Raw genomic sequence first — 18,076 nt, forward strand, 5'->3', positions numbered from 1 at the left:
TCTACACATTCAATGCAATCCCAGTCAAAATTGCACCAGCATTCTTCTTGAAGCTAAAATAAGCAATCCTAAAATTTGTATGGAACCACAAAAGACCCTGAGTAGCCAAAGTAATATTGAAGAAGAAAACCAAAGTGGAGGCATCACAATCCCTGATTTTAGCCTCTACAACAAAGCTGTAATCATGAAGACAGCATGGTATTGGCACAAAAACAGACACATAGACCAATGGAATAGAATAGAGACTCCAGAATTGGACCCACAAACGTATGGCCAACTAATCTTTGACAAAGCAGGAAAGAATATCTGATGGAAAAAAGACAGTCTCTTTAACAAATGGTGCTGGGAGAACTGGACAACAACATGCAGAAGAATTCTTACACTTTCTTACACCATTCACAAAAATAAACTCAAAATGGATGAAGGACCTGAATGTGAGACAGGAAACCATCAAAACCCTAGAGGAGAAAGCAGGAAAAAAAAACCTCTCTGACCTCAGCTGCAGCAGTTTCTTACTTGACACATCTCCAAAGGCAAGGGAATTAAAAGCAAAAATGAACTATTGGGACCTCAACAAGATAAAAACCTTCTGCGCTGCAAAGGAAACAATCAACAAAACTAAAAGGCAACTGATGGAATGGGAAAAGATATTTGCAAATGACATGTCAGACAAAGGGCTAGTATCCAAAATCTATAAAGAATTCATCAAACTCCACACCCGAAAAACAAATAATCCAGTGACGAAATGGGCAGAAGACATGAATAGACACTTCTCTAAAGAAGACATCCGGATGGCCAACAGGCACATGAAAAATGTTCAATGTCGCTCCTCATCAGGGAAATACAAATCAAAACCACACTGAGATACCACCTCACGCCAGTCAGAATGGCTAAAATGAACAAATCAGGAGACTATAGATGCTGGAGAGGATGTGGAGAAACGGGAACCCTCTTGCACTGTTGGTGGGAATGCAAACTGGTGCAGCCGCTCTGGAAAACAGTGTGGAGGTTCCTCAAAAAATTAAAAATAGATCTACCCTATGACCCAGGAATAGCACTGCTAGGAATTTACCCAAGAGCTACAGGAGTGCTGATGCATAGGGGCACTTGTACTCCAATGTTTATAGCAGCACTTTCAACAATAGCCAAATTATGGAAAGAGTCTAAATGTCCATCAACTGAAGTATGGATAAAGAAGATGTGGTTTATATATACAATGGAATACTACTTGGCAATGAAAAAGAATGAAATCTGGCCATTTGTAGCAACATGGATGGAACTGGAGAGTGTTATGCAAGTGAAATAAGTCAGGCAGAGGAAGACAGATACCATATGTTTTCACTTATATGTGGATTCTGAGAAACTCAACAGAAGACCACGGAGGAGGGGAAGGGGGGAAAAAACGTTACAGAGAGGGAAGGAGGCAAACCATAAGAGACTCTTAATACTGAGAACTGAGGATTGATGGGGGTGAGGGTGAGGGGAAAGTGGGTGATGGGCATTGAGGAAGGCACCTGTTGGGATGAGCATTGAGTGTTGTATGGAAACCAATTTGACAATAAATTTCATTTAAAAACAAAATAGTCAAAACAATCTTGGAAAAAGTAACAGTGCTGGAGGATCCACAGTACCGGACTTTAAGATGTGTCATAAAGTCACAGTAACCAAAACAATAGAGTATTAAAATAGGGGACAAATACATCAATGGAAAAGAAGAGAGGGTCCAGTCCAGAAATATCTATACTTAAAACCTCATTGGTTTTCAACAAAGGTACTGAAGCAATTCAACGGGGAAAGGAAAGATTTTTCAACAAATGGTATTGGAAGACTGTATATCTGCTTGAGGGAGCTGCAGGATGGGGGGAATCTCAATCCTCCTCTTACATATAAACAAAAATAATTTCAACATGGGTCGCAGACCTAGAACTTCTAGAAGAAAACCTATTAGAATATGCTCATGATTTGTTAGTAGACAAATATTTTTTTAGACAGGACACAATAACCATAAAATTTTAAAATGTATAAATTATAATTAAAATCTCATTAAAAGACACCATTAAGGAAATGAATTGGGAAGCCACAGAAAGAAAATATTTGCAAAATATATCTGACAGATTTGTATCTAGGAAATGCAAATAAAGAAGTTTTACAACTCAATAACTAAAAGACAACCCAGTAACAATGGGGAAGAATAGTTTTCAGCAAAAGGTTCTGGGACATGTACATGGCAAAAGAAGGAGGTTGGATCCCTAACTTAACACAGCACACAAAAATTAAATGGATCAAAAATATAAATGTAAGAGCAACAACTATAAAACTCTTAGAGCAAAACAGCTGTAAATATTTTCTTAGATATGACGCCAAAAGTGCATATAGCATATATAACTAAAGACAGAAAAAAAGATAAACTGGACTTCATCAAAATAAAAATTTTTATGTCAAAGGATACTATCAAGAAAGTAAAAAATACTTCCACAGAATGGAAGAGGATATTTGCAAATGATTTATCTAGTAAAACACTTGTATCTAGGGTCTATTAAGAATTCTTATAACTTGGGGCGCCTGGGTAGCTCAATCGGTTAAGGGGCCGACTCTTGAATTTCAGCTCAGGTCATGATCTCACGGTTCGTGAGTTGGAGGCCCGCATCAGGCTCTGCACTCACAGTGTGGAACCTGCTTGGGATTCTCTCCCCTCCTCTCTCTCTGACCCTCCCCTGCTCGCTCTCTGTCTCTGTGTCTGTCTGTCTCTCTCTCAAAATAAATAAATAATAAAAAACGAATTCTTATAACCCAACAATAAAAAGATAAATTACCAGGTTAAAAAATGGGCAGAGGACTTGAATAGACAGTTCTCCAAAGGTACAAAAATGGCCAAAAAGCCCATGAAAAGATGCTCCATATCTTTAGTCGTTAGGGAAATGGAAATCAGAACCACAGTGAGATACCACTTTACACCCACTGGGACATGATAAACAAAAAGGCAGACAAGCCTTTGTGTGCTACTGGTGGGAATGCAAGATTTCTCCGGTGCTGTGCAGAGACTAGCAGGGCTGCAGCACAGTGAGTGGGATGGGGAGGCGGAGGCTGTTTTTGCAGGTGTAGTAGAAAGTTCCCAGAGGGTTTGTGAAGGGAACTTGATACACTGCAGGTGGACGAGAGGACTTGCCCATGGACTGGGGGAAGGGGCGAGGATGAGTCCGATAACGTCCGCGTTTCCGTCCTGACCGGCTAGTTGAATAGAGCTGCTATTAACTGGGGAAAGGAGACTGTGGAGGCAGGTAGTGAGAAAACGCAGAGTTCCATTTTAACCAAGTGAGGGTAGATGCCGTGTCAGGAACGGATCTCACTTTTTCCTTTCAATGAGACACCCGGGTTTGGGCGGGCGGGGCTTTTGGCTTCCCAGGCAGACACCACATTTCCCTGCCTCCCTTTGAAGTATTTGTGGCCATGAGTAAATTCTTGCCAGTGGAATTCAAATGGAAAGGGTATGTATAGCTTCCATGTGGCAAAAATGAGACTTGGAAAGAAGCGATTTTTCAAATCTGTGGAAGCCAAAACCTTTATAATATATTCAGAACTTTAAAAAACTCCATTGTTCATAAGCTGGCTCTGGTTTTAATAGACTGATTAAAAAGAACATGTGGTTTGATAAAATACAGCATAGTTGAAATCCATGATGCTGGTTGGCCAAATAGCCTTTGTCACCATGGAGACTGTACAACCTGCCTTTTAGCATTTTTTAAGCACACCAAAGGTTTGTTGTAGATTCTTCAAATCTGACAAGTTACATGATGCACAAAAAGGAGGTGTTGCCAATACAAACTGTAAAGCCATGTCTACTCTGTGGACCCTCATGCCCTGGGAAATGAGTGAATTGTCTGGCACTTACCTGCACGCGCGACTCACTGCTCTACCTCTGTTCGCAGGTACTGGGTACAGTCCAAGATTTTTTTTAGTTGAGCAAAGTTTAGTTTTTCTGAACACATAGGACATGTGCTTTCAGTATTTAACATGCTGTTTGGGGAGGGAAAGGCAGAGTAAAATTAAATACATTCCTTTATCTTTGGGATATTCTAATGTGAAAAACAGCTATTCCTGTCTACACCTCCTTAGTCATGTTCATCATGCAGTTTAAGAATTAGGAATATTCAGTCCTCATGCAAGGTCCCCTTTAAGGATAATGTTCACAAAGGTCATTTAGAAAGTTCTTCCAAGAAGACAACTTGGGTCTTTAGGAACATGAATAAGGAGACCTCAGAATAAAAGAGTGGTTGAATCAAAGGCCTCATCCGTGTGGCAGAATGAAACAATGTACACTTACATCTTAAATTCTGAGTACAGGGCAGGGAAGTCGCAATGTGGGCACACAGTCCAGTCATCCTTCAACATATGGCGACCCTGGAAAGAGTACATTTCAAAGTAAAATTCATCATTTAAAAAATTCCTGCCATCATTCAGTTACGATACACGTATTCAAGTTAAAAGCCAGACCTCTAAATTATGAAATTGGTATTTCACGTAGGTGATTGACTATGAAGAGATGGCGTCAAACAGACTGAAGCCAGATTTCATTTCTCACATTCATAGAAGGGTGTTCACTTTTGTGACATCATTACCTAAATTTATTTTCCTCTAAAATAAAGCTTATGTTAGCCTAGTGATTAACAAATAATCTGTATTTAAATTTTTCTAATAGGTCTTAATATTAAAACTAATACTAAAAACCACCACTTATGCAGTGCTACAGTATGCCAAGGTAGTGAACTAGGACTTCATGTTCTGTCTTCAACCTGCAGTTTATCTCACTAGGCACACATTGTTAGGGTTGGGCCCGGAAGGTAAAGCAAACTGCACAAGTTATATAGCCAAGAAAGTGGCAGAAAAAGGCCTTAAGCCAGGACCATCTGATTCCCAAGTGTGTTTTTTCTTACACAGCAAGTATTCAGATGGATTGTGAATATTTGTTAAAAAGAAACTTACTGTTACAATGCAATATGGGATGTTATTTTTGCATCCAGGACACAGGAGTTCACACTCTGGGAGAAGAAATTCGCAGAAGGGACATGGGGTTGTGGCCTCTTCTGTCTCGGATGTATCAGGTCTCCTGTGAGAAGGAATCATGTGTTTAACATGCCTACTTCTTCACAGTCAGAATCTGAAACTAGAGAGAAGCTCAGCATCAGCCTGCACTCTAGCTCAGGAAGGGGGAAGAGGAATCAAGATTGGTCAGACCGTAACAGTATATGGGCCACATGCAGGAGTTAGAGTTCACGGCACAGTAAATGGCAGAAAACATGGGTGGGTCTTGCTGTGTCCTCTCTTCTAGGGTCACTGAGAGGTAAGCTTGCCTTTTCTCCTCTGTCTCTCCCTTTTGTATACTCAAGTGGTAAAGACTGCCTAAGGCTGTGCAACAGAACTTCCTTGTGACAACGGCAGTGTTCTAATCCTGTGCTCTCCAATATGGTAGTCATGAGTCACATGAAGCTTCTGAGCGCTTGAAATATGGGTGATGTGAGGAACTAAATTTTAAATTTAATTTTAATTTAAATAGCCACACGTGGCTAGCAGTTACCGCATCAGACCTCATAGCTGTAGAGAAATCTTAACTAGCATCTCTTCAAAGCTAGTGCCCAGGCCGGCGTGGCACCAAAATGTCAGGGCACGTGCCCCTACGTTTTCTCCCCACCTGCCTCTTCATGAGGAGGGAAATTCTATATGCTCTGGATGGCAAAGCTGGAAGGCAGAGGGATCTGTCCTTGCTGGCATCAGGACCCAGCAGCACCAGCCCTGGACTGTGATGCTTTGTGTAGGAGTCAAAGAAATCCTGACTTGTTCAAGCCATTGTCGGGTTTTCTGCTGCTGGTAGCTGAATACAGTCCTGATTGCTGCCCCCCATCCATTCTCTTACCGAGCCTGCACACTAGCAGCCGTATTCTAACAAACGCATTTGTGAAGTGTGATTAGATAGCAAGAGCTGTCACTGCCTACCGGACCATAGCCTCAATCTTCTTTTTGTACTTGGCATCTATTTTGTGGCGGTACTCGGGCCTCATCAACATAGCTGCGAAGCTGAAAGCAGAGTTCTTCAGGCCTGCTCTGTGGCACTCGATCACAGTAGACGTCAGGATGGGCACAATGTCTGCAAAACAAGCGAGAGCAGAAAGCACAGTGCTCCTACCGTCATGACTCTGTCCCTGTTCAGGAGGAAAACAGGATCACACCTCTCTAAATGTGCGTTTTCTGGCAAAGAACCAGATGTGTGACCTGTTAAACGAGGACAGGACACAGCAGTGAAGTCGCTGCTTATCAAAGTGTCCTTCCTGTGATTATACTGTGTTTTGCCAGGGGACACTTGGACCGGCACTTGCTTGAGGTCATCTGCATGTATCCTCCCGTTACCGGTGAGAGAAAGTTTTGCATTTGACAGGACTGCTGATGCATGGTAAGGGAGATTAATAATTTTATGCACTAACCTCTCTCCATGCATCTGTTTCTCCAGGACAGATACCCAGAAGGTGAATTAATGGATCAAAGAGCATGACCTTTTAAAAAACACTCTTAGCACAAATTGCCAAACTGCTCTCTAGAAAGGCATATACCAATGTCCATTCCCAACAGCGGTCGCGAGAGTGTGTGTCCTGTTACACCATTTGCCAGCATGGTATACGGTTATTTTAAAGTTTTTTTTCATGTAACAGAAAAGAATATATTTAGAGAACAGGGGTTGGTGAGGTATGACCTGTGAGCCAAATCTGGCCCTCTGTTTCTGTACGACTCATGAGCTAAGAATGGCTTTTACATTTGTCGATGGTTGAAAAAAATCAAAAGAATATTTTGTGACATATGAAAGTTATATGTGGTTAAATGTCCATGTCCAAAAATGTAAAGTCCTTTTGGAGCACAACCATGCTCATGTACGGTTTACGTAGAAACAGTAGTTGTGACAGAGACCGTTTGGCCCACGAGGCCTAGATGTTTAGCCCTTTACAGAAAAATTGTGTTGCCCTGTCGTAGAATGTGGGAAAGTCTATTAACTGAAGAATGTTATAACGATACATCATATGGGATAATGGGACCTTTTGTAGAGGGCGTGGCCTATCATGGTTGAGAAGAGAGTCAGACTTATTAGCTAATAGTGTGATCTCGGGCAAGTGTTATTCACTTCTTTTGCCTCCATTAGCTTCTCTGTAAAATAGGGAAAATAATAATAGTACCCATGTGTGTAGTGTTGAGGTTATTATCCTTAGATCTGCTTGATCTTGGCTGGCCTGTGGGACTTGGATTTTGGAGGAGTTTCTGTCATTTCCAGAACTGATAAGAGTGGCTCACTGCCTAAACTCTTGGTACAAACAATGTGGTTTATGCTGAACACCTGCTCTCTGGGAGTCTGGAAATTTGGTACATACCAAGCGGGAGGTGCTGATGTGACCAGGCCCCCGTACAACCCCATTTTACGTGCGCTGTCACACAACTCATTCCTGGAGGAGTCGAGTGTGTCCTGTGTGACTCCATTTGGAAGGGACCCTTGGAAGCTTGCACCTGTGCTCCTCCAGACTTTGCCCCATGTGCCTTTTCCGTTTGCCAATTTGGTTTTGTATTCTTTTGCTGAAATAAATCGTAGCCTTCGGCACTACGATGTGCCGAGTTGTGTGAGTCCTAGTGAATTGCCAAACCTGGAGGTGGTCTTGGCATACCGTTATACTATGGTGGCTGCAGAGTTAGTGACTATAGATCTCACAGTGCCACACGAATGCAGAAGTGCAGGTAACAAGCTCTTCTCAGATAGTACTCACGTGACGGAAACTTGCTGATGTTGTTGGCCACCCGAATAAGCATACGTGCCCCTTTCATATGATCTCCATTTTTAACATGAATCTGAAATACATGTTTTACTTTTCTTAGAGATTTTGATTCAACCTAATTCACTCTTTATTGCCCCAAATAAAATAATCCCCCCTTGATTATGACCCTGAACAGGGTCGTTACAGGATCCTTGCAGCCTTACTTGGCTTATGGCACTTGGGATTTCTCCTTTATTCTTCCAGCGGCTGCTGCCTGGCACCATGGCCTCACTGGCCTTACCTCTACTCTGTGCTCTGTTTCCTACTTTGTCTTAGACCACGTGACATGAGTTCAAATCCCTGATCCATCTCTTCCTGGCCATTTTTGGAGGGCTAATGATGCTAACTTTGCCAAGCGGTCATGAGACCTGAAGGCTGTCTGTCAGGCTGAAAGGGGATGAGTTGTTAAAGGAAAAGGGTGCTGCCTGTCGTGTGGAAAAAGGGGCAGCGATGGCTGGAGGGGCCTGAGATTGGGTAAGTACTAAGTACGAGCAGGGTCTGTGATGCTTAAGATGAGAGGAAGCTGGAGAGTCCACAGGACCAGGCCACAACGTTGCTGCATCATCCAGGCAAGGTGGGGCAGCCGACAGGGGTGCAGGGTGCAGGGTGAGGGGAGCAGACTGAATAGGAGGCAGAACTGGTGAGAATGTGCAGGGCAAGTAACTCCCAGGCATCCAGTCTAAGCAAATGAATGATAGTAGAATTTACTGAGCACTGCAACCTTCTGTTAACTGAATCTAAAGGGTAGGGAGTCCCCTGCTGTTTGTCCTCTGTTGACTCTCTGTGCCTCAGACTTCCCAGCCCAGTCATCCAGACCCAGAGTTCCCAGGCTGTCCCTCAGCCAGAGTCCCTGTCCCACCTCTGAGAGGAAACATCCACCAAAGCTGTCTTGATATCCCCTGAAATGTGGATGGCTTTTTTCAGTCCTTGGTGTCAAAGATGGTGCTGACATTTTCACATGAACTTGTTCTTACTTGGAAAGGTTAACAGTTTCACTTCTGATATCACAGTTAAAAATCTTGGGAATGTTTGGTGCTTGTGAAAGAGGCAAACATTACAGCAAAGGGGAAGAGTCACAGGGGCCCTGCAGTGGGAGGGAAGAGGGTCTCTGGTCCTATGCAAGTGACAGGCCAGCCCTTAATGCCAGAGGAAAAGAAAAAGACTTGAGAACCATCCCTATCACTTAGGGTGCTTCTTATATAAGGATTCCTTAACTTTTGCTTCCCATCTTCTACCAGCTTTTTTTTTTTTTTTTTTTTTTTTTTAATGCTTATTGTTGAGAGAGACAGAGACAGCACAAGCAGGGGAGGAGAAGAAAGAGAAGGAGACCCAGAATCCAAAGCAGGTTCCAGGCTCCAAGCTGTCAGCACAGAGCCTGACACAGGGCTTCAACTCACAAACTGTGAGATCATGACCTGAGCTGAACTTGGACGCTTAACTGGCTGAGCCACCCAGGTGCCCCCCACCAGCTCTTTCTATCCTCCCGCTGACCCCAAAAGTTCCATCTTGCTGGATTCTGTGCCCCCAGCACATTGGCACTGCCACTCAGGTCTGAAGCTGAGAGAGACCTCCCTTCTCCCTTTCTACTCTTTTCCACATGAGAGAACGGATCTTCCTGCTGCTCTGGAGGGAAATGTACTCTCAGGGGTTGCAAGCTGGAATTCCAATTTTTCCCTTAAAATCAGTGTTACAGGGGCGCCTGGGTGGCTCAGTCGATTAAGCGTCTGACTTCAGCTCAGGTCACGATCTCACGGTTCGTGAGTTCGAGCCCCGCGTTGGGCTCTGTGCTGACAGCTCAGAGCCTGGAGCCTGCTTCACATTCTGTGTCTCCTTCTCTCTCTGCCCCTTCCCTGCTCATGCTGTGTCTCTTTCTTTCTCAAAAATAAATAAATATTAAAAAAAAAATCAGTGTTACAGAACTGTGTGGCCTAACACGGTAGCCACTAGCCACATGTGGCTGTTTAAATTTAAAAATGAAAATTGTAAGTCATCTCTACACCCGTGGGGCTCAAACTCGTGACCCTGAGATCCAGAGTCACATGCTTTTCCAAATGAGCCAGCCAGGTGCCCCTAAAATTAAAATTATGTAAAGGAAAAAAAAATGAGTTTATCAGTTGCACCAGCTGTATTTAAGGTGCCCCACAGCCAGGCTAGTGGCTGCCACGTGGGGCAGCACAGATACGGTACACTTCTAACACTGTAGAAAGTTCTATTGGACACTGCTGTTATAGATAATTGGGATCTAAGTCATTCATAATATGACTACTGTGATCCTAGGTACTGTCAAAATTAAATAAGCTCTTGTGGACTGGCCTGAATGCCAATTTAACATTAATATGGGAAGGTATATTCTGATATAAATGAAAATCTGGAAAAATATGTAGGTTGGATTCTGTATCTTTACAAAGATGTGTTTGTGTGTGGATACACACACATATAATATTTAAGAAAACTGTACACAAGTATTTGAGATTTGTGTGATGTATTTTGTTTTTTATTAAAAATTACTAATTGAAAAAACAGAACAGACAACTGTACATAAATACTAATGTAAAAAAAACATGCACACGTCTTCATAGAAGTATGGAGGGCGTATACAGCACTGTGTTAACAGGTGTTATGTATGGTGATGGGCTCAAAGGGTAAATTTTTCATTATACTTTTCTACACTCTCTAAATTTTCTCAGTGAATATGTATTATTTTTATATTCAGATGAAAACTAAATAGTATTAAAAATCATGGAGGGGCGCCTGGGTGGCTCAGTCGGTTAAGCGTCCGACTTCGGCTCAGGTCATGATTTCACGGTCCGTGAGTTCGAGCCCCGCGTCGGGCTCTGTGCTGACTGCTCAGAGCCTGGAGCCTGTTTCAGATTCTGTGTCTCCTTCTCTCTGACCCTCCCCCGTTCATGCTCTGTCTCTATCTGTCTCAAAAATAAATAAACGTTAAAAAATTAAAAAAAAAAATCATGGAATTGTATAAAATCCACGATCTTAGAATTAATATAAGCTCTGGTTGAACAAAAATGTCTTTTTTTTTTTTTTTTTTTTTTTGGCCAGGTAATACATTTATGTGCTTCAAAATCAAAACAAGGTAAAACAAGGTACACGGAGAAAGATATGCTCCCTTCTATCGCCTGATTGGGATGGTACCAGGCCCCCTCTGTCCCATGTCTTGTTCCCTTTAGGAAATTACTTTTGCTAGCTAGACTTCTGAGTATATTTCTCATTTTACTTGCAATGAATATTTATTCATTCTTATTTTTTTCCCTTTTGTACACAAAAGGCAGCATATTGTACAATTATTCTATGTTGCTTTTTTTCACTTAACAACATAGAGATCTAGAAAATCACGCTCACCCAATGGAGGGGTGCCCATAAAAAAAATCCTTCAGGTGATAAACTCACTTGGCAGATTATGTCCCAAGTCACTGTAAGGCCTCACCTTCACGAGGATATAACTGTGCAGAATCATGAGGTTGGTGGCCATCTCAGAGGGAATTTTGATCTTCTGGGATTTAAGTTCTGCATACATACTGAAGAGAACGTCGTGTGCATTCCGATAGTTTCCTTGGAAAAAAGGCGGCAAGATGGCATTATTGCAAAGGATGAAATCTGAGGACTTTCTGTGGGCCCTCATTTTATTTTATTTTTTAAAGTTTTTATTCAAATTCCAGTGAGTTCATACACAGGGTAACATTAGTATCAGGTGAAAATACAGTGATTCAGCACTTCCATACATCACCCGGTGCTCATCACAATGTGGGCCCTCATTTTACAAGTAGATTTTGTTATTAGCAATATCTTTATAATTTCTTACATAAAGTAGCTTAGTTTTTCCTGTGGTAATTGATGGTGCTAATACCCAACCAGTCCCTCAGGGAGCAAATGGTGTCATCCTAGACCCCTCCCTCTTCCTCAGGGCTCCACCTGCCCCCAAAGCAGACGGCGATCAAGTTCCGAGTCACCTTCTAGGTCTCCCAAATCCAGCCTGGTCCCAGGCCTGCTGTAATACCTCTCGCCATCTTCTGCAGCCGTGTCCTATTGGGTGTTCCTCTGTGCTGCTTCTGCCTCCATTCTGAGAAGTCTGAGTGATCTTGTCAAAGCTCAAGGTCACACCCCAACATGAAGCCCTCCAAGGGCCTTAGGGATCACGTGCAAACTCCTGAGCCAAGGTCCTGAGCCCTTCAGGGTCTGCCTCCTCCTACCTTCCTAACCTTACCTCTGCCCTCCCCTCCTGCCTCCCCCCAGCACCACAATAGGTGCCCAGGAGTCCCTTGCTCCTCTGAGTCTGTGTCGTCCTTTGCTGCTGCTGCTCTCCCTGCATATGCCTTTCTCCTTCATCTTCTGCCATCTCAGCCTTTCAAAACTCAGCTGGAACTTCCGTTGCCTTCTCTCCTCTCCATCTTCCAACTCCCTACAACACCCCCAACCCTCAGGTGAGGTGGATCCCTCTCCTGGTGCCCTTTTAGTGGATTTCTGTTCTATTCTGGCACTTATCACCCTTTATAACAACTCTCTCCCACCAAATCAAGACTCCCTGAGGGCGGGACTGTGCCACAGTCCTCTGAATCGTGTATCTCGCAGTGGGTGCTGATCAACGTAAACTGAGTAAAGCAGTGACTCATTTCATTTTGTATTTGCCAAAATTGTGTTCCATATTTCTGAACATCTAGAAGAATCAGCTTGCAGAAACTAGTGAATATACGAGACTAATTCTCTGACTTAGTCAATAAACATTTAGAGAGCATGTAAGGGAAGAGAAGCCTTACGGAGGCTCTATAAATGGTCCCTGCGTACTATTAAGAACTAGGTCAATAATAACATCACACCATCTTCCACTTTCCAATCTCTTTCATATTGTTAAAGTCAAATACGTGGCATGGAAAGAAGGTGTGGCGAAGTGTACGAGAGGGGCACTGGGCTGGAGAGGGGAGAGGGCACTGTCCCGGAGACAAGAGCTGCGAGGCCGTGAGAAGAGGAAATAGCACTACCGAGAGAAGGCATTGGTGGAGTTACCTAGATCCCCCTGTGCTGGTCAATTATTGTACTGCTCTGAAGCCCAGAAATGGTCATTCTCCTCATCTTCTGGGTTCAAAGCAAACCTAGATTAGAAAAGGGCTACTTTTTCCAGGGCATTTCGAAAAGAGTTTGGAGCTTGATTCTACTACGTGACTACGAGACAAACGTGAATGTCAGGGACGTACCTGCAGACTGCTCTTCTCTCGCAATGATGATGGCAGTCCGGGCAGCTTCTCGGTACTGTTTCAGGGCCATGTACAAGCGGAACAGGTACTTGGCATCCTGACATACAGACCATCAGAGAAACATCACTCGTCATTAGCCAGGGGGACAAACACCTAAAATTTTTCATTTCAGTCGGAATCCACTTTTGATATTGTTTAAAAAAGTCCACTGAATAAAGAATTCATTTTTTATCAAGAATTTATTCATAGTTTAATATGTGCCAGGTAATAGTCTAAGTACTTGAGAAATATTAATGTGTTTAACTCCTCATGCTCTTCCTGGGAAGAAGGCATGGTTATACACTAATTGCACTGATGAGAAACACACACAACAGGACCTCTCCAGAGTCTGGATTTGAGCCACCGTGATCAGGCTTCAGAGTCTGTGTTCCTAATGCTACTCCACAGAGTTATCTCCTGTGTGCGATAGCAAAGTGTATTCTTGTATCAGCTTTGCAAAAACTTAAAAGTTTTTACACCTACATAAATTTCTCTGGCCCATAAGGACGCTGGCCTTTGATTATTCTCTGTTCCCATTCTCTTCACCTGTAGACAATTTTATATACCTGACACTGTTTTCCTGATTACTAGAATAAGTGGACACGAGGTGAGGTGGTTTGGAACAGTTTAAGGGCCCGTGCCCTTTGGTAGCTTAACTTAGCCTCCCTGGGTCTCCCGTTTCCGTCTATGGACTCAGGGATCAGGACTGCTACCATCCTCTCCAGCTATCGCATTCTGGCACCTCTCCAAACCAGTAACTCGACTTCCTTCACAAGAAGATCACCTCAGACATCAAAACAAAAGGGAAGAACAAGCTCGGGGGTGTTCTCAAAGGGGACTGTCCCCATCAGGACTGTGAGAAGACCAATGTCTGAATGAACTCCCAAGAGTCACATACTTAGAAAATGTGTTCTTAATGATTTATTTCTACTTTATATTTATAGTGAGTTACTTTTACGCTAAATATGATTGTTATTAACGCAAGTTTTGAAATATGAACAAAGTATGCTGATTTTTAGGGATTAATGCTCATAGTTCTAATAATAGTTTTCAAAGTTCCCAGAATAAATAAAACTCTTTAACATTTGAGGAAAGTTGTGGGTGGTGTGAATCGTTATCTAGAGGATTGTGGCTATTTCACAGGGGACAATGCCAATTTCAAAGGGTGAATATACCCAATATCCTCTAAAATGCAAGGACTGTCTAGAAGATTATATTCAGGGAGAAAACTTTACAAGTCCGTGATGCAGAACCCATAATAGGTAAAAACAGGGCAGAAGAAAGTCAAATGGTAACTAAAATACTTAGAACCCAAGAGAAGACAACATTTCTAGTACCTTAGGCATGCCATCACTCTCTCCCATAAGGTGGTCTATCAGCTGACTGGTCAGCAGTTCATCTTTGGCCTGACCAACCTGTTTAGGAAGAGAAAGAAACAGTAAATCCAGCATCTTAAAACTAGAAAGGAAGGGGAGGAGGGGCAGAAAACCTTGTGCTAAGGAAATAGAATTAAAAAATCGTAAAAATGGCTATAGTCAAGTCCTGACATGATGTAAATTCAGGGTCTTTCTTCATTTATTTGTAGAGTCTCCATTAATAAAAGTCTATCCTTAAAAGCTACAGCTTTTCTCAGTTGCTGTATCAAAAGACCGTTCCCCCCCCCCCACCCCCCCCACAGAATATACTTTTTGGATGTTTCAGTTAAAAACTTTCTCAAGGTGAACATGGCACGTAGAGAATAAGGTCTTGAGTGCAGGAACTAGGCCTTCTGCAAGCACACAGTACCAAGCACTGCGTCTCCACTGCTCCCCAAGGAAACACATCGAGTCCCACTGATGTGTGGTGTTGATCAGGAAAAATTACATACGATATCGGAGGATGGAAATGTGTTTTAGTAGGGATAATTACTGACGAGGAGGCTTAAGAGTCTTGTGTCTGTAAAAAAGGGGTGAGCCAAGAATGCAACTGGAGCTCCACCAAAGGGAACGAACACTGAAGAGGGCAGTGCTGTGCTTGTATTAATGATACAGTGCAAAGAGCCACCAGAAAAAGAAGGAAACCGTTACGAGGGACAGAGCAACATGTGGCCTAGCTTGCTATGCTTGAGGGAAAAAGATAAAAGTTTGGAAGTTCCTTGTGCAGAAGAGACTGTGGTGAACGTGTGGGGTGGAGAGGGCCTTGGGGCTGCAGAATTTCTACACACTTCACTCACTGTGGTAGTCATCAGTGCAAGAAAGCTAAGCCTTTACAAATCTGTTGCCTCTGCTTTTGCCACTGCTGTCAGGAAGCGATGCTGTAAGGAAGAGAAATCCTGTACAGCTCATCATCTCAATGGCTCTTGTGGATGGTTTTGGGTGAATGAGCCAGTACGGAGACATGGTAAAGCAAGGGCTCTGGGGTCAGCCTGCCTGAGGTCAAAAGATCACCTGGTTACTCTTGGGACCCCAATGAGGATAAAAAAAATACCTAACTCGCCGTATTGTCTTAAGGATTAAATAAGTTAATACCCATAAAGGGCTTGGACTGATGTTAAGCAGTGCTATCTGATGTTGCTGGACATAGCAAATAAAAATACAGGATGCCCAGTTAAATATGAGTTTCAGAGGGTTGAACACACCCAAAATGTTAGGATGGAAAAGGGAGCCAGTAAGGAATAGATGTGGCCGTCAAGAATTAAAAGAAGGGGGGTGCCTGGGTGGCTCAGTCGGTTAAGTGTCCGACTTCGGCTAAGGTCATGATCTCATGGTTTGTGAGTTTGAGCCCTGCACTGAGCTCTGTGCTGACAGCTCAGAGCCTGGATGGAGCCCAGTTCAGATTCTGTGTCTCCCTCTCTTTCTCTCTGCCCCTCCCTTGCTTGCACTCTCTCTCTCAAAAATAAAGAAAACATTGAAAAAATTTTTTTAAAAATTAAAAGAAGGATGAAGACAGAATGCTGAGGAACACTTACATACTGGAGTAGAGGAGTTGGTGAAGGAGGCTGAGAAGGGACCATTTGAGAAGTAATGGGAGAAGCAGTGTTCTAAGGGAGTCATAAGAAAGATGTAGTAATGATAGTGTAAAATGCTCTCATAACATGGAGTGAAGACAGAGAAGAGACTTTTATATTTAGCAGTGGGGACCTTTTAGAGAAGGTTTACAGAGTGGTGAAGGCAGAAGCTGACTGCAAAGAGGAAGGAAGGCCCCCAGCACAGTTAAAAGATCCTGTGAAGACCCATCTTTCTCATCCATATCATGGGTTCATTCAGGTAATGATTCTCAAGTAGGGCTGTACTATACACACACCAACACACACACACACACGCACCAAGAATGCATTTCAGGACCTTAAGGGGTAGAGGATGGGCTAGGGTGGGGGTTGGTAAATTGTGAACATTTTCAAGATATTCTCAATTATGGAGTCAGCAAGTAAGAGTGCGCAGATTATAAGAAATTCAAATGTGGGGGGGGTGTCTCAAGGTGGAAAGGAAAGAAAGGAATGGAGGGTTGAAAGGAAACTTATATCATCCATATAGTGTGTTCACTAAGTTGGGAACCAACATGTGTTCAACTAAGCAAATATTTATTGAGTGGCCATAATGTGCTGAACACTCTATGAAGAAATGGGTCCTTGACCTTGAGGAGCTATTAATCTGAAGGGAGATAACTGTAGTGGTAGGTGATGTTCAAAGTACTTAGAGAAGAGTCTAAGGACGGTGAAATTTCATCCAGAGGACAGTTCACAAAAGGCTTGTGTGTGAAGCGGGTCTTGCATGTTGTGTGGGAGTATGAAAGGCAGACGTGTAGGAGGGTGGGTGGCCTTGGTGTAGGGGACCGCAAGAATGAAGGAACACAGGAAGGGGAGCCTTGAATTACTCGGGTAGAAGTGGCCAGGTTAGTGTAGCATAGGCTACTGACATAGAGGATTGTAACAGGCAATTTGGTTGGAAAGAAGACTTAGTCATAGTTCTGTTACTTTCTATTTGGGTGGCTTTAGGTTAGTCATATCATCCTATGGGACCTCTTGTTTCCTCGCCAATAAAATGAAGAGGTTAGACAAGATCACCTGCAGGGGTACCTAAGCTTCTGTGGTTCATGAAGAATAGATTGGGAACAAATTATGAGGCAACTGGGAGGCAATGCAGCTAGAGAATAAAAGGATTTAAAACTGGACTTCAGGAAAATTCTCTGGTAGCGAAGTGCAGAATGCACTTGTCTGAATGAATGAAGTTATACTAGTAATGGATAATAAACACAAATATGTTGGTTTTATAGGCCACATGTCCCTGAACTTAGTAAAATTGATTATAATGAAATATATAGCACAACACCTAGAAGTAGCTATGGGAGGATTAAAGAATGCTCATAAAAGGAGAAAAATTTGATAGCTGCAAGGGACATGTATACTTTTGTCTGATACCAATTCCTTTAACTTTTCTGAGAAATGCTCCTACTTTCATTTCAACCATGGTAATTCCATTGACACTTCCATGCCTCAGAGGACCCTATTCCCCATGACAATAGAGGTGTAATGTCTAGGGGTTGGAATTTAACCTAACTTGCCCAAGCAGATTATTCCATCCTTGTGGCCACCAGTTGTTTAATCTTAATGGACACCTGAACTAACCAATGCAGAGCCCTTCTGGACTTCTGCATTTGGGGCCAGAATTCTGGTCCATCTTTAGCAGGAAGGGTGGGAGATGTATTCTTGACAGTTGCCGGCAGCGTTGAGTCTGGCTTTCTGGAGGAAATACGCCTTAGAAAATGTGGATATGCAGAGAAAATCAGGGAATGAAACTCTTTTCATAATGAAGTAAAACGGCCTTTTGTGGATGGCCAGAGAATAATTTTCATACTTTACTAATTTCACTGCAGCTTCAAATTCAGGTACTTTTAGAAAATACTAATTTTTATGCCATAACAAAAAATGCCAATACTTTTACTGAAAAGGCTTAGAAATAGAATATTGCTAGCACCCAAATTATGGTCTCTAAAACAATTTCTCACTGAAAGGAA

General features: G+C 42.7%; 1 protein-coding gene across 4 annotated transcripts in view; it reads right to left on the reverse strand.

Moving 5' to 3' along the window:
• The window catches only part of WDR19 (WD repeat domain 19), a 113,584-nt gene that overhangs the window by 16,438 nt on the left and 79,070 nt on the right, over nucleotides 1-18,076 (reverse strand). For 3 of the 4 annotated variants that reach the window (XM_040485530.1, XM_040485519.1, XM_040485547.1), the window contains exons 29-36: nucleotides 14,422-14,499; nucleotides 13,046-13,142; nucleotides 11,284-11,408; nucleotides 7,794-7,875; nucleotides 5,989-6,139; nucleotides 4,981-5,104; nucleotides 4,322-4,398; nucleotides 3,890-4,014 (exon numbers count right to left, since the gene is read on the reverse strand). In XM_040485530.1, coding sequence (XP_040341464.1) covers nucleotides 3,903-4,014; nucleotides 4,322-4,398; nucleotides 4,981-5,104; nucleotides 5,989-6,139; nucleotides 7,794-7,875; nucleotides 11,284-11,408; nucleotides 13,046-13,142; nucleotides 14,422-14,499 — 846 coding nt within the window. In that variant the 3' untranslated portion in view covers nucleotides 3,890-3,902. The remainder of the gene's footprint in view (nucleotides 1-3,889; nucleotides 4,015-4,321; nucleotides 4,399-4,980; nucleotides 5,105-5,988; nucleotides 6,140-7,793; nucleotides 7,876-11,283; nucleotides 11,409-13,045; nucleotides 13,143-14,421; nucleotides 14,500-18,076) is intronic. The other variant, XM_040485538.1, reaches the window with a different exon arrangement.

The sequence above is a fragment of the Herpailurus yagouaroundi genome, unplaced genomic scaffold, assembly GCF_014898765.1.
Source record: "Herpailurus yagouaroundi ecotype Mexico unplaced genomic scaffold, PumYag 28, whole genome shotgun sequence".
Classification (NCBI taxonomy): domain Eukaryota; kingdom Metazoa; phylum Chordata; class Mammalia; order Carnivora; family Felidae; genus Herpailurus; species Herpailurus yagouaroundi.